Source organism: Kryptolebias marmoratus, linkage group LG4 (assembly GCF_001649575.2).
Source record: "Kryptolebias marmoratus isolate JLee-2015 linkage group LG4, ASM164957v2, whole genome shotgun sequence".
NCBI lineage: Eukaryota > Metazoa > Chordata > Actinopteri > Cyprinodontiformes > Rivulidae > Kryptolebias > Kryptolebias marmoratus.
In genome coordinates this window covers 28,198,835-28,214,920 of record NC_051433.1, presented here as the reverse complement: position 1 = coordinate 28,214,920, position 16,086 = coordinate 28,198,835, and the positions used below count along the sequence as shown (strand labels likewise).

General features: G+C 40.0%; 1 protein-coding gene across 1 annotated transcript in view; it reads left to right on the top strand.

The window, feature by feature from the left end:
- Positions 1–1,301: 1,301 nt before the first annotated feature.
- The window catches only part of wnt4 (wingless-type MMTV integration site family, member 4), a 39,899-nt gene continuing 25,114 nt past the window's right edge, over positions 1,302–16,086 (top strand). Inside the window, exon 1 of the mRNA XM_017437531.3 lies at positions 1,302–1,912. Within this exon, the coding sequence (XP_017293020.1) occupies positions 1,836–1,912 (77 nt within the window). The 5' untranslated portion in view covers positions 1,302–1,835. The remainder of the gene's footprint in view (positions 1,913–16,086) is intronic.

Here is a 16,086-nt window from a genome sequence, read left to right as displayed (position 1 = left end):
CTTTGGGGGTGTTCCCCACTTTGATCTCGGGGCTTCCAGTCCATATTCTGGATGAGAGGTGAAAACATGGATCTGTTGGAATATATATATATATATATATATATATATATATATATATATATATATATATATATATATATATATATATATAGAGAGAGAGAGAGAGAGAGAGACAATCAGTTTTGTATATGTAAGTAGATAGTACACTAATAACCATATTTTCTTATCTTTTAACAGGAACATGGTAACTATGTCAAGCTAAAGCTAGCTAAAAATAATATCATTGATAAGTTAATATTTGTAAAGAACAACAACTCTTATGCAAATAAAAATTAAACATTTAGCAGGTGTTAGCAGTCAGAGTAGAGAGATGATCTGATCTGACTGAACTGAAGTTTTAAACTGTGCTGTAAAACAACTAATCTCCCCAAAGTGCACTGGATTAAAAACATCACAGAAAAAGTAGTAGAATATGTGTTCATACCCTAAAGCTAAAAAAGCCATCAATAAAATATTACTCTTAATTGATAAAGTCTTTCATGTCAAGATAGCTGTTTTTTTATGGTAAGACATCATTTTACTGTAGTTAGATTTACAGTAGCCTATAATTACCCAAAATGCATTGTGAATTTATAAGAAGACAGAGTTAGATGGAGGAAGATGACTCACTGTGGCGACCCCTGGAAAGGGAACAGCCAAAAGACAATGTACAATGATTTAATCACAAACAACTGTTGAAAACCCCCCAGTAATTTCATTTACAGCGTATGTCACTGATTCAGAATTCACACACACCCCTTTTAAATTTAAAAAAGGTTTTACCTGCCAACAAACGTGGAAATTTTACCAGCAGAGATGTTTTCAAGACTGTCCATCCAACTGCTTGACAAAAACAACCGATTGTCTTTTTGAATCTGGAAAAACATGAAGCTGCTGACAAACAACACACAGTTATGTGTTGATTTATGTCATTTGTAGTCACAGATAAATACCCGAAATGCATAAATTTAAGTCCAAAAGTAATATTTTCCAGTGACAATACACTTTGTCTCCCTGCTGAAACCTCTTATTACACCTTTCCACCTCAAAGAAAGAATCTGTAGATCCGCCTCTTGTGTGTCTGTGTTGCGGGGGGGGTAACAGTGAATGACTGTGATATTGCATCCTCCCAGGAGAACTCTAAAACCCACACACAGCACCTCAGCTGCACTGAACCCGCCTCCTACCCCCCCCCACCCAACCGCCCCGGTGCCGTACCTCTCCATCCTCGCGCCGCCCCTCAGCTAAAGCTAGAGCTCAGGATCTGTCCTCGTCAGATGTGCGGAGCTTCGGAGGTGTGTGAAGACAAATCCCGAGCTGTTTTACCTTTAGAGACAGTGTTTGCGTGTGTATGTGTGCGTGTTGGGAGGCGGGTACAGTTGTGGACCCTGTGACAGGCTGACAGAACACTTCGGTCTCGTTTGTTCTGGACTTTTAAAGCAGCGAGAAGGAGGAAGAGTTTTCGGTGTTTTATTTCCCTGCGTCTCCACGCGCTCTCACTGAGGAACAAACCGTCTGGGCAAAGAGACGGGTCCACGCAGATTTTTGACTGTAAATAAGTTTTTATCCATCCATCCCTCCCCTGTCCCTTCTGAGTTTGCGCTGGCAGAGGAAAGGACAGGAGACCCGGGCTGTCGGACCGTGAAGCTGCGCGTCTCTTTCCCGGCTGGATGAGCCGGATGCGGGGCGATGGATTAACACCCGTCCCTGGATCCCGCAGCCCTGTCCGCTGACCCGCAGTCCACCTCGGGATTACTCCGGCTCTGTCAGTCCCCCGCTTCTCCCTGCATCTCGATATGACCCAGGATTATGTTCTGCGGTGCGTCCTGACGCTCTGCTGCGCGCTCATCTCAGCCCGCGCGAGCAACTGGCTGTAAGTTTTTGCTTTTTATTCGTCCAAGTATTTTATTCGTTATGTCCTTAGGATCAACAATGGCTCCCAAGTTTTCTAACACACCTGTTCTCCTCCTGTCTGAGTTTTCATCCTCCTCTCTACTTTGGGCTCAGCTCAGGTTAAATGTTAACCATCACGCGCACACTCTCCCACCACCTGGCACACCACTGCACCACTTCTACACAAAAGGGGGGGACCAGTAATAAATGACAGTTCATGTAGGTGGGACATTTCAAAGTCTTCATAAAATATTAAACAAGAAAAACACATCCTTATATTTAATAACAGGCAGAAGCTATGCGCATTAGGAATAATTATAAACAAAATATTTCATGTGAGATGTGCTTACACGGACCTTTACATGCCAATAACATTTAAATTCATATTATGTGAAAAGTTAAGATTTTGGGAAGAAAATAAGATATTTTGCGCAATTTGTTAAAATGTGAAAAAGAGAACAATTCAAATTAGACAAAATATATTTTCTGTTAAACTATGGTGTGAATGTTGAGTGAGGAATGACTGCTGACATTTGCTGAAGAAGCTGTAACAACCTTAAACAAACAGAACACTAACTAAAAGCTTAATGTAGCCAAAGGCCAACTAAATGTTGGCTTTTAATCAAAATTAGCATTAGTAACATTTGCATTAACAGTGGTAGGATTACTATTAGTAGAACTAGCATTAGCAGTTTCAGTCTTACACTAGCAGTCTTAACATTAGGAGTGAAATTAGCTTTTATCAAAATTATCATTACAATTATCATTAGCAGTAGTTGTATTAGCAGTACCAGCATTAGCAGTAGCAATAGTTAGAGAACAAAGTTTTTGAAGCATTTGAAGAAATATCTATGTATTTTAATAGGATTTTTTGGAAATAAAGGTATATATTTTGAAAGCATAAATGATACCTATACCAAAAGTCATAACACCCATCTCCTGAATGAGCTGAACATTTTGATATATGAATGGCTAAAATAGCACAAAGTATGTAGAAATAGACAGCAAAAACTGTACAAACAAACAACAACTAAAACAGGCCTCTTCTTTAATCCTGTGTTGTTACTGATGATGAGAAATCAAATCACAGCTCATGTATTTGCTTTGGGTAGGGTGTGTGAGTAGCAGCTCCAGGAGCTCCTAGTTTCTGCAGAGGACAGTACACAGCCTGACTGTGAGCTGCAGCGTTCCACCTCCTCCTGGGGGCTGCTGGGTTAAGGCCACCTCCTCCTAGAGGCTGTCTGGTTAGCTCGCTCTCTGCATTCCTCTGCAGGCACCGCTCCATTTTCTGCTGCCACTCATTCCCCTTACCTGTAGATGCTCATCGTTTAGGGATGACTTTTTAATTTTTTTTCTTCAGTTTCCCCTCTTCCACATTTGAAAGACTCAGGTGATTTGAACTTGCTACTGAGAGCTGTAATTAAGTGACAAATCAGCAGCAGTCTTTCTTTAAGCATGCTGTCATTTCCTCATACTGGTGACCTTGTTAGGCTATACAGCAGCTCTGCGTGTGTTTACATGGGGATGGTGCTGCAGACGGACTAACTGACACTGCTGACAGATTCATCAGAGGAAGTCAAATTAAAGCCCTGCCAAACAGCACCGGCTGCCTTGAACCCGGTCTCTGAGTGCAGGCTAATTGTGCTGTTTGGGAGCTGAAGGTGTGGTGACAGCAGCACACAGCAGGCGTGTACGGGCAGGCAACTCTCCTCAAAAGGATTTACACTCTTCACACAAATCTGTGCTGGGTGGCTGTGTGGTCTGTGAGAGTCCACCAGGCCTGAGCTAGAGACACAGAATGGGCAGCAGTTACCAAGTCATATCATATCATGTCATATCACTTACCACATGTCATAAAAGAGGCTTACACTAGAATCATCTTATGTTGTGTAATGACAAAGATGTAGCCATTTTGGTCAAAACCTGAAATTAATGTTATGCATAATTTTAATTGAGATGTCATGCTCAGAGAGTGTGCTGTGTATGACTCTCAGTTACTACCACATCAAATTTTAGGCCAATATCTGTAAAACTGACTGACTTATAGCCAATTTTTCTAAGGTAAGTTGGTTATGCGGTTGTTTTGTATTGGGTTGGCTCTAAAAGTTAATCAGTTGTAGGTGTACACCCAGTGATTATTTCTTGAAAGTTTCAGTAAACCCATCTCATTATTCATGAGATATTTTGCTAACAGACAGAGTTGACTCCGAATAGTTAATGGCAAAATTTTAAAGAGAGGTCTTGCACAATCTGTTCACATTCAGAGTATATATTGGTGATTTGTCTCAGCTATGAGCACCCCAGTGTTAGGTCAATACCTGTAAAATATATAGAATTTTAGCCATTTTGGTGTTTTTCATGATCAGTTGGCTGTGGCAGACATCTTTGTTGACTCCAGAAGTTGTCGGTGTACACCCGGTCAATGCGTTCGTCTTGTTTCATTAAAATCGATCCAGTGGTTCAGGGCATCATTTGCTAGCAGACAAACACATGAACACACACACACGGGTAAAAACATTATTACCTTTGCCTTCAGGTAATAATTAAATACAACTGACAGCTTGGTGTGTACGGACTGGGAGCTTTAACAGAATGCTTTTATTCACAGAATTTAATCAGACTGGACAAAACTCAGATGTGCTTCTGCTCTGTTGTTTTTGCTTTTTAAACTTGCATCTACACCATGAGCTGGTGGCCTGGTGATGTTGTGCAGATACAGTATGTTTATAGCCACTTTCATCTTTGTACTTTTTTAAAACTCATGTTCAAATGTCTGGATTAACAAATATTCCAACATGAAAAGAGTTTGACAGTGGTGTTTCTTTTATTCTAACTCAGTAAAATAATCTCATTAAATATGTAAAGATGTAGCTGAGTGTGTACCCGAAATAAGTTTGCGATCCAACAAGTCAAGAACTGACGGAGCAGGAAGAGAACATGAATTTGGATTCAACTAACGTCAATCAACGTAACACTGCCGGTTGGATCAGTTTTCCTAAAAACTAACTGCTCTCAGCATGTTTCCAGGAGTCATTCCAAGGAATCAAAATGTCTCTAAGTATATCTGTTACAATATGACTTAATAAGGGAGTGAAAACACTTTAGCATATTATCTGCTTATTATATAAACAGGGTCCTCATATCTTTTCCAAAACCCAATTCAATCACTTTTAAGGTGAATTTTTAAGAGTTTCCATCACCCTACAGTGGTGAGGACTTACACATACAATACTAGTACATATATACTTAAAAAGAGTATTTCACCTCCCCATTTCATAAAAATAGTTGTTATTGTGCTGTAAACAATTCAAAATACATGAAACTAGCATTCCTAAAATAAATGCAATTTGGCCACTGTCTTGCATGTCAAAGTCTAAAGAATAATCTAACAAGGTCTGTTAGCACACAGAGTATGATTTGGGGATGACTCCCAGCTACTAGAACATCAGCTAAGGTTGATTGGGTATGGTGGCCATCTTGAAATGAGTTTACTCTAAAAGGTAATCAGTTGTAGATCTACTTTCAGTGATTACTTTCTGAGGGTTTCATTAAAATCCATTTGGCGATTTATGAGAGATTTTGCTAACAGACAAATAAACATACACACATACACACAACATAAGTCTCCTAATAATCTTAATAATTAGCCTTTCATAGCAACAGGCAAAACTATATTTTGTAGATGTTGTTCTATAGACATATATTTAAACTTTAAAAAGTACATATTTGCAATGTGGTATTTTTTTTTATTCTGATCTAGGATATACTTGTCATTCCCACACTCAGACAGCACTTCTTATTCTATACTGATATTAGCATTAACATAGCAAAGAGTGCAGAAGGTTTGGTAAAATGCTCTCAAAAATTATTGCATGCCAGATTTTAGGGTTTCTGGTATGAGACACAACATATATATGACTCTCACTCCCTGACAGCAGCCCTAATCAGACCAGTAGATAAAAGAATAGAAGAAAGCCTTGAACAAACAGTTGCTGCGTGAAAACTACAAGTTGTGTTAAAAAAATATCCTGATCAGTATGTGGAAGAAATGTCTTGTTGTCCCAAGTGTTAATTTGTATGTTTCTACAGTGTTTTATGTAGGAGATATGACAAGTTAAAAAGAGCCAATATGCTAGTATAGATTCTCAGTCATTCAGGGCATGGCAAATCCAAAAGATTTTAAAAAACAAAGCAATTGAACTTGTTGTCTGTAGTTGAAGATGTTTTACTCCACATCAGGGGACAGTTCTAGATTCAAAACTGTAGAGTGTGGAGTTCCAAGCTTTAAATTGCATGAGATGCAGAGGTAACAGGTCCAGGAGAGAAACCCAGACCCCTCAATGACACTCAGCAGGGTTTCTTTCAGTGTATTATAAGCCTGGCGAGCCGCCAGGCTTTCCCTCCCCCACCGCCAGGCTAAGCTCTGCTTGTTTATTGTCATTTTTTATACACATTTTTTTCCACTCACACTCCTAAAAGTATGAATCGCGCCAACAGTGATGCAATCGCTCTGTCCACACCCCTGCGCTCTGTCCACACCCCTGCGTGCTAGTCCTGCGCGGTGTTGCGTCGCGTGGTTGTGCACCTCCCAATTTTTGTAACTTTGCGTGGAGCTGGTTTGCCTGTATTAGCATTTATATGATCCCTCTATGAGTTATCACAAAGATAATCAAACGGTTCAAAACTACTGCTGCAGTCAATAAAAAGGAGTGTTTATAGACCACAGAGGGAAGAAATATTAGTCCTCTGATGGGCGAATCACAACTAAAGCAAATAAGCAATTAAATTAATAATAGTCATATTTTCAACTTTCCTGCCAACTTTAATCATTTTTTTTGCTAAATCTTGGTCGGCCGGCGAACGCCACCTACCACTGGGCTTAGCCTCTTTTCTGGGGGAAACCCTGCACTCGCCAACTCCCCCTGAAGTATCTAAGGACATTCCCAGGCCAGAGAGGATACCTATTCCCACCAGTGACTCCTGGATCTGCACCAGGGTCTCCTCCCAGTGGGAAGTGCCTGAAAAACCTCCAAAGGGAGATGCCCTTGAAGCAACCTATTCAGGTGCCTGAACCACCTTAACTGACTCCATTTGATGAGGAGGAGCAACTGTTCTACTCTGAGCTCCTCCCGGTTGGTGGAGCTCATCACCTCATCTCTAAGACGGAGCCTTGCCACCCTGTGGAGGAAGCTTTTTCAGCTGCTTGTATCTAGGATATTGTCCTTTTGGTCATGTTCCAAACCTCATGACCATAGGTGAGGGTTTTGATGTTGAAAATGTACGAGCCATATAAAGACTATGGCAGTAAGAAGAGTTTGCAAGTGTTGTGGAAAGTGTATAGAGATCCAAAGTTGGTGTGGCATCTTCACCCTAAATTGAACATTTTGTGGTGAAATCATCAAACTTAAATTGTGACTGAAAAAAAATATAGAAGGTATCAAAATACTAGTTCAGACATGTAAAGTCAAACTTTCTATGAACTGTTTGAATTTGAATGATGTTTCTACTGTGAAGTATGTCTGAGTTATGGAGCTCCACAACAGATTTGGTTTTCTTGGTTTTCCCATTTTTGTCTAGGGGGAATCTTTTTCTCCTAATTTCATCTGTATGCTGTACAATGTACTGCTACTAAAAGTCAAAACCCACTATTTCTGATTGAGCTGCACATTTTGGAGTATTTTATGTATGGATTTTTCCAAAACTGCAGGAGAAATAGAGAATCAAAAATTTTGACAGAAATGTAAGACTAATAAACAATATTAGGGGTGCAACAGGATTTCATACCACAAGGTCTTGTAAGAGTAAAATGTCACAAGATTTTCTATCAAATAGAAAACTCTCTTGTGAACCGCTAAAAAAGCCTGTCTCGTAACTTAGTTTGGTAAGAATGATCACTGAAAATGTCTCCTCCACTTGAAATAATTTCTGTGGCATTAGTTTAAACAAATAGGTCAGGCTCGAGTACCAAGCTGTTCAGTCGCTGAAGCTGAGTTGTGAGCAGTTTTGCTTCATATATCCTGAGAGAAAGATTCTCTGTCATGCATTTATGGTGATTTGTCAAACTTTGAAGCTGAGCAAATGAAGTTTGAGTTGAGTGGAAAAGAGTCAAAACTTTGAATCTGACAGCCATTTACTGATGACAGGGCTGGCGTGTAAAGAATTTGCAGATATAAACACAACTGACGTGTATCAGGAAAGCTGATTTAAAGAGCACCAGTTTGGATTAGATGTCACTTTGGTAAATGCTTAATCAAAATGCTAGAAATAGTAGGATTTTTTTTTATTATTTAAAATCATGCTAACTTATAATACCAAGTATGTATTATTTTTCCTTGATTTTACAATAAAAGGTTTAAAAGCTGCTAGTCATCAGCAGAAAATGTTGGAATTAACGATAAAGGTGCAAAGATTGTTGTTTCTGTTCTCTCTGGTCACATGGAGCACCAAGCAGCACTTCCCCCATCCTATCTGTTGCTCTTAGCTGTGGAGCCGAGGGAAGAATCCCCTAAACATTTATGCTCTTCTGGTGATTGTTTATTGTATCTGTGGATAACACCATCTCTCTTTTTAAGGTAATGCTTTATTTGAAACAAACATTAGCAAGCAACAAACTACAAAAGTTAGCATGTTAGCAGGTGATATTTACAGTATATACAGCTGACAGCAGGCTTCCTAAAGGGGATAATAACCAGCTAATTAAATATTAACATCAGATCTCAGGCTTTCAACTTTATTTTACAAAGAACCAAACAGCAGAGAAGTAACATAGGTACAATTACATTAGAATTATAAAATTCTAAATATCAGTCAATGAGCCTGTTGACTTAAGTGTTTTAGCTATACTAGATTTAATTAAATGTCTATTTATTTTTAACACTTGTCAGACCCTCCAGGATTTTGCGAAGTTGCGATCGCAACTATTAACGCAAAATCAAGCAAACCCTGCAAAATCACAACTTTTTGCAACTTTGCCAAAAACACCGCAACTTTCCCGCAACTTCAACCAAAATAACCCCAAATAACTCACGAAGAAGAGACATGACGTCACTTCCTGTTAACATCAGAATCCCGGTAGCATGCAGGAGCAGCGACCGAAGCAAAAAATCTGCGCTAATGCTTCACATTTCAGCAAAGGACCGCGCAAAACACCGCAGTGAAGTTAGTTTTAAGTTGGATATTGGATATTCGCACTCCGCGGAGTTAGCAGCGTCTAGCTCACGGCTGACCCGAAACAGGAAATGAACCACCGCGCGTGAAAGAAGGGGCCGACAGAGAACGGCTGGCCGACATTAGCGTTCCTGTTTCGGGTCAGCCATGAGCTAGACACCGCTAACTCCGCGGAGCGCGAATATCCAATATCCAACTTCAAACTAACTTCACTGCGGTCGCAAACCATTTTCCTACCCAGCTGCACGAGAGTGGGGGGAAGCTGTTTTGCATGTCCTGCAGTGTAATCATGGAACATAAACGCATCGACAAACACTTTGTGTCTGCAAAACATGTGAGGAGATCTGCAGACCAGGGACAATCCAGAAATGGTCATGAATGTCAGTTTAGAAGCTATCAAAGTTCTCAAATAAAGCACCTTTTGAGAATGTCAATGTTTGTTGGTAATTATCTTACAAAACTAGTAAGTATTTTTGGTTTATATATTAAAAGTTATGGATTTTTATTGATTTTAGTAAAAAAAAATCGTAACTTTTCATCGCAACTTTTAGGAAAATGCCCTGCGAAATCAGGCATTTTAGCCCGCAACAATCACAAAAAATGCCAGCGAAATCCTGGAGGGACTGACTTGTGATTAAATGTCAGTTTTAGCTATGATCTTAAATATCATCATAAATATCAAAGTTATAATAAAAATACGGATCCCAGATTGGTTTAAAGTTCAAGAAAAAGCTAAAACTCTGATTTTAAACAGGTTGTCAACATATTCAATTGTGCTAGTTCAGTCTTCTTATTTATATACAGTATGTGAATTAAAATTAATTTATATATATATATATATATATATATATATACACTGTTATACCTTTAAAACAATAATTATTAAGCAAAATGGTATATTTAGACATGTGACACCATTCATTTTTTGGTTTTGTTTGTTTGTTTTGTTTATTTTTGAATATGTACAAAAGAAAAGAAAAGAAGAAAAAAATAATACAGAATGAAGCACAATGTCATAGCTTTTGTTCCACATATTTTTGCTCAAGGTTATCATACTGTCAGAATCCCATACCCAGTCATGCCTAAAATTGGTACATTTGAATATTTCTGGGTAACCATTTGTGTTGTGTGTTGTGAACACAGGTCTAAACAAACATAAAAGGCAAATTTGTTAGCTCTCACACTTTTAAACCAATGTTTGTCATTCTTCAAAGTTTTGAAAAAACTGAGCTTCAGATTATTTGCTCTGCCTTCATGCAGTTTGTGTTCAGTTTGACATATTTGTCATCTTTACAGTCCTGTGTGGGAAACTGGCTTTTGGAGATTTACCTTGACTATTTTCACCTTTCTCCTAATGAGACATGTTTACAAATTAAAACTTTAATTTTACTCTGTCATATTTGGCTCCTTTATGCCACCAGAGATGAAAAATAAACTTTTATTAGTATGATGCAAGGAAACATTGTTCAGAGATATGTTTTGAAAGATTCAATAAAAAAAACTAGTAGGAGGGTTTGTGGTAGCTTGATGGTCAGTGCTCCGGTCTTGTAATCCTGAAGCTGCAGACTTGAGCCCAGGTTACATCAGCAAGGGCATCCTGCATAAAATAATTGCCAAATCTCTTGGCGAGTTCACTCACTGTAGTGACCCCTGTAGAAAGGAGCAGCAAAAAGAAAAACAACAACAATGAAAAAACTAGTAGAAACACAAACCTGAGTGTGGATCAATCTTTTCACTGCTTTGGAAGAATTACATTAAGAAGGTTAAGAAAAGTATCAGCTTTAAATTCAGTTATTTCTTTAATATAACTAACATAAATTTCTTTTGCCTAAAGCATTCGAGCGGTGCTAAAGTGACATGTGGTGGAGATGATGGCTGGTAAGGCGCACTGTGGCATAATCAGTTTCTACTGTTTAGAGTCTTATATGCCTGGGATGGACTTGGGGGGCACGGTTCCCCCTTTTTGCTCCCGTCCTGGTGCCTGTACTGGTTCAGCAGGGGCTGGGGGTCTCTGACAGCATCATTGGGGGGCTGCCTGCAGGTTGCTGCCCCCTTAGTGTGGGGTTGTTCATGTGGGTGCCCAGACCACGTCCCGGAGTGGTGGGCTCCCGCTGGGTGGTCTATGGTTCCTGGGGATGTCAGCTTAGCTGGGGTCCAGGGGGCTGTGCTGGGCTCCAATGGACCTCCCTCTAGACCTCTCCGGGGGTCGGCTCAAAACCTTGGTCCTTCTGGGTTCCGGCTGCTGCGGTGGACTGGTGCCTGCCTGGTGTGTTGGGAGCTCATGGGGGTCCTCTCCTGCCTGGTCCTGGGTGGTTTCTCTGCCGGGGGCTGGTGTGAGCACCGGGCCATCGGGGGGTCAGGTTCCAGGCTTAGCCTGCGTGGCGGAAGGTGGTGGCATGGCTGGGTTGGGGAGGCTGGTGCCCTACGTTTCTCCCCAGACCTCTTTGTCCTGGGGGCTGCTGGCCCTGTGCTTTGCTGGTGACCTACCTCTGTGTGGACGCACCGCTGCCTTGAGGTGGTGCCCAGTGTCTGTTTGCCTGGGACTGCTGCTGCCTTCTGGGGCTGGATCCACCTGTCCTTTTTGCTCTTGGGGGATGTAGATGGCAGGCCTTCTACTGTTCATGTGTATGTGTGTATGTGTATGTGTGTATGTATATGTGTATATACTGTAAATATGTTATATAAAGAATCTTTTATGCCATATATGCACTTCCTGCCTCACTTCAGACTTTTTCAATGCAATTTGATTTTAGATCAATAAGAATAAAAAATTTAATAAATAAATGAGCAATACAGTAGCACTTACAGAAAAATTTGCAAACATTTTATTGGCAACAAAGAAGGAGAAATCCAAGGGCACATTGACGTGAGCACGCTCAGCTTGATCTGTGTTGGACTCTGACAGGAGGCAAGACTAACACTCATCACTGATTCATCAGGAAACGGGCAAATTCAGCTGGTTTGATATGAAATTGTAATAATCAAACAAAAATTACATTTAGAACAAAAAATAAATAAATATTTTTACCATTTCATGTTTTCTTTTTGTTTTCATCATGCCTCCCCTTCCCGCACGTGCTTGGGTTTTTAGTGATTTTTATCCTTTGTAAAACCTTGAAAGCCATCTGTGTTTTCTTTTTAAATACTTGTGGGAAACAGCCAATTCAAGTTAAAACATTGTGTGTTTCTGTCTATGATACAAGAAATAAAAGAGAAGCAATCAAAAGTAAGAAATGAAAACTGTTGTAGCTTTATCCTACACTTGAATCTACCCAGCTGCTACAAACACTCACAAATATCTCTTTATTAACTAGGAAAATTCAATTTAACATTTAAATGAAAGACCACACTTGGAAGCCTCAGAATTATTTAAGACTTCTAAACTAAGGCCCTGTTTACGATCTCCTGCAAACGTTTGTTAAAGTCATTTAGCTGTGGTGGCCATCTTGAAATTGGGTTGACTCCAAAAGGTAATCAGTTGTTGAGGTACAGCCAGTGATTCGTTTCCAATGAGCCAATGAGTTTCATTCAAATCCATCCCCAGATTTATGAGATGTTATCCTAAGGGTACAGACATACATGCACTTACACAAAAAACACACACATACACGGGCAAAAACATTATCGCTAATAATAAACAGTTTAGTTTTATATGACATTCTGATTAACTCTCTCTCACAAATACCCCCCCCCCACCACCACACACACACACACACACACACACACACACACACATTAACTATGTAAAGGAGAGTCAAGGCCAGGGCTTCATCTGTATGCTGGAAGCTGAATGACTCAATCTGCATGATTAATATTTATTTACGCTGATCTTCTTATCAAACTAAGCTAAATGTGAAGATAAACATGAGCATGTGGTGAAAACAAAACATTAGAAATGCAAATATGGCTGACTGTCACATTCTTTTCATTCACTAAATCAAAAGAAGAGACCAGTCCAGTCAGGTTCTCTTGATGTCGGTGTAGATTCTCAGTCATCCAGGCCATGGTAAATTCAAAAATGGTTAAAAAACAAAAACAACTGGACTTTTATTCTGTAGTTGAAGATGTTTCGCTTCTCATCCGAGGAGCTTTCTCAATTCAGAAGTAGAGAGTGTGGAGTTGAGCTTTTAAAGCTGAGATGTGATGNCCACACACACACACACACACACACACACACACACACATTAACTATGTAAACCATAAACAGGAACACAAGACGCTTCTTGTTTAAACCTGCCTGCTTCATATGAATGATGTCAGATTTACAGAAAAGCTGATCTTCTTATCAAACTAAGCTAAATGTGAAGATAAACATGAGCATGTGGTGAAAACAAAACATTAGAAATGCAAATATGGCTGACTGTCACATTCTTTTCATTCACTAAATCAAAAGAAGAGACCAGTCCAGTCAGGTTCTCTTGATGTCGGTGTAGATTCTCAGTCATCCAGGCCATGGTAAATTCAAAAATGGTTAAAAAACAAAAACAACTGGACTTTTATTCTGTAGTTGAAGATGTTTCGCTTCTCATCCGAGGAGCTTTCTCAATTCAGAAGTAGAGAGTGTGGAGTTGAGCTTTTAAAGCTGAGATGTGATGTAAGCTGGATGGCTTGCAAATTGTACAATTTACAGGCAATATTTTTTAACCTTTTTGTAATTTAAATTCTTGAGAAAACACTAAATTGGAAATCTCCTCACTTTTACAGATTCTTACAAAAACATTAAATAGAATAGCATTTTATTCTTTGTCACTATACACATGTACAATGAGAATAAAAGCCAACTCCAAAACAGTGCAAACAGTATAAGAAATATATCCAATATAAACATAAATATGGTGATATATATATGTATGTACATACATACAGACACATACGTACGCATACACATGAATTTTACCACAATAGAACTAATGCATGTGAGAATTCAGGGTATTAATTGCTTTCTGAAGAAGTTTTTGAGTCTGTTTATTTTTGTTCTGATGCATCTGTAGCGCCTCCCTGAGGGCAACAGGATAAACAGGTTGAAGCCAGGGTGGGAGCTGTCTTTCGTGATGGTTATAGCTCCACTGAGGCAGCGGGAGGTGTAAATGTTCATTAGAGATGGGAGAGGGCAGCCAACAATCCTCTGAGCTACTTTCACGACCCTCTGGAGCCTTTTCCTATCTGCAACACTGCAGCTTCTGTACCGTACTGTGATGTACAGTATGTCAGCAAGCTCTAGATGGATGAGTGGTAGAAGGTCAACAGCAGCTTAGAGTTTAGGTTGTACTTCCTGAGGACTCTCAGGAAGTGTAGCTGCTGCTGAACCTTCTTGACGATTGCTGTGATGTTGTCTGTCCAGGAGATGTCGGCAGAGATGAGGACACTGAGAAACCTGAAGGTGTAGACCCTCTCCACACTCTTGCCATTGATGTAAGGAGGGGCTAGGTCAGTGCTGTGCTTTCTGAAGTTAGTGATGATCTTGTGTGGGTTTTATTGTGGTGTTCAGAGCGAGGTTATTCTCTGAGCACCGGGCTGCTAGCTTCAGGACCTCCCCTCTGTAGGCTGCCTCATCACCCTGTGAGATGAGTCCATCCATTGTGGTGTCATCAGCAAACTTGTCAATGCGGTTGTTGTTGTGGGCCAGACTTTAGTCGCGGGTGTGGATGCAATACAGGAGGGAGCTCAGCACACAGTCCTTTGGGAAGCCGATGCTCAGCGTGCAGGTAGAGGAGAGATGGGGGCCAAGACTCACAGTCTGGGGTTAGTTGGTGAGGAAGTCCTTTATCCAAGCACATGTGAGAGGAGGAAGGCCAAGAGTGACCAGTTTAGTGATGAGTCTGTCAGGGATTATTGTGTTAAAAGCTGAACTACAATCCACAAAAGGCATCTGGACATAGTTCTGCTGCTGCTCTAGGTGATTCGGCGCTGAGTGGAGAGCTACACCAATGGCGTCCTCTGTGGATCTAATTGCACGATAAGCGAATTGGTGGGGGTCGTAGTTTCGGGGGATATAGTTCTTGATGTGCTGCAAAACTAGTCTCTCAAAGCACTTCATAATTACAGGAGTCAGGGCCACTGGACAGTAATCGTTCAGGCTGATGATGAGGGATTTCTTCGACATTTATTATTATTGTTGACTTTAGGCAGGGTGGGATGTTTGCCTGGGCCAGGGAGAGGTTAAAGATCCTGGTAAAGATGGGGGCAAGCTGATAGGCGCATCCTTTGAGCACCTTCCCAGGTACACTGTCTGGGCCAGCAGCTTTCTTTGGGTTCACTACTAGGAGCACCCATCTGACATCATGCTCCTTTTCAATGAGTGGAGTAGTTCTGGAGCCAGGTGTGGGCAAGGTCAGGGCTGAAGTGGAAGAGTGCTGCTGATAGGTTTGTGTGTGTGTGTATATATATAATTACTACAAACTCTTTTTGTCCCTCATATATAGTCTGTAATTCTAAATATCAAATATGATATTACAGATTTTAAATTGTTTACACAAATCTGCCATTTCTTTTCAAGCTGACTGGCATCTCGACTTTAAGCTTTTTTGTTACTTCGTTATTCCAAGTATCTTATAAGGTTATTTAACTATGACCACGTTTAATGGCCACCCAGGAATATACGTAAGTGAGGACAAAGTTGTTGTTTTTTTGTTTTGGTTTGTGTCGTCACCCCCCCCTTTTTTTGAAGTATTTTTTAGTCATCTTTCAAGACTTAATCCAAAGGAAGTGAACCCTGCTGTGTTCCTGAACCCAACTGGATTTGTTTTGTTTTTTTAGTATTATTATATTATCTGCGGTTTATGATGTACCTTTGCTAAGATAACTACAAAAGCATGCAGTTTTTTAGCTGAATCAGTCAGAGGTATGGTTTATTAATTTTGCTGCAGACTCACAGAACTTAGTTTTCATCCCCTTTGATGTTTTATGCTTTTATTGCTGTCACAAAACCAGTTATGGTCAATGTAAATTGGCATTCTATACAAAAAAAATAATAAAAAGAACTTCATG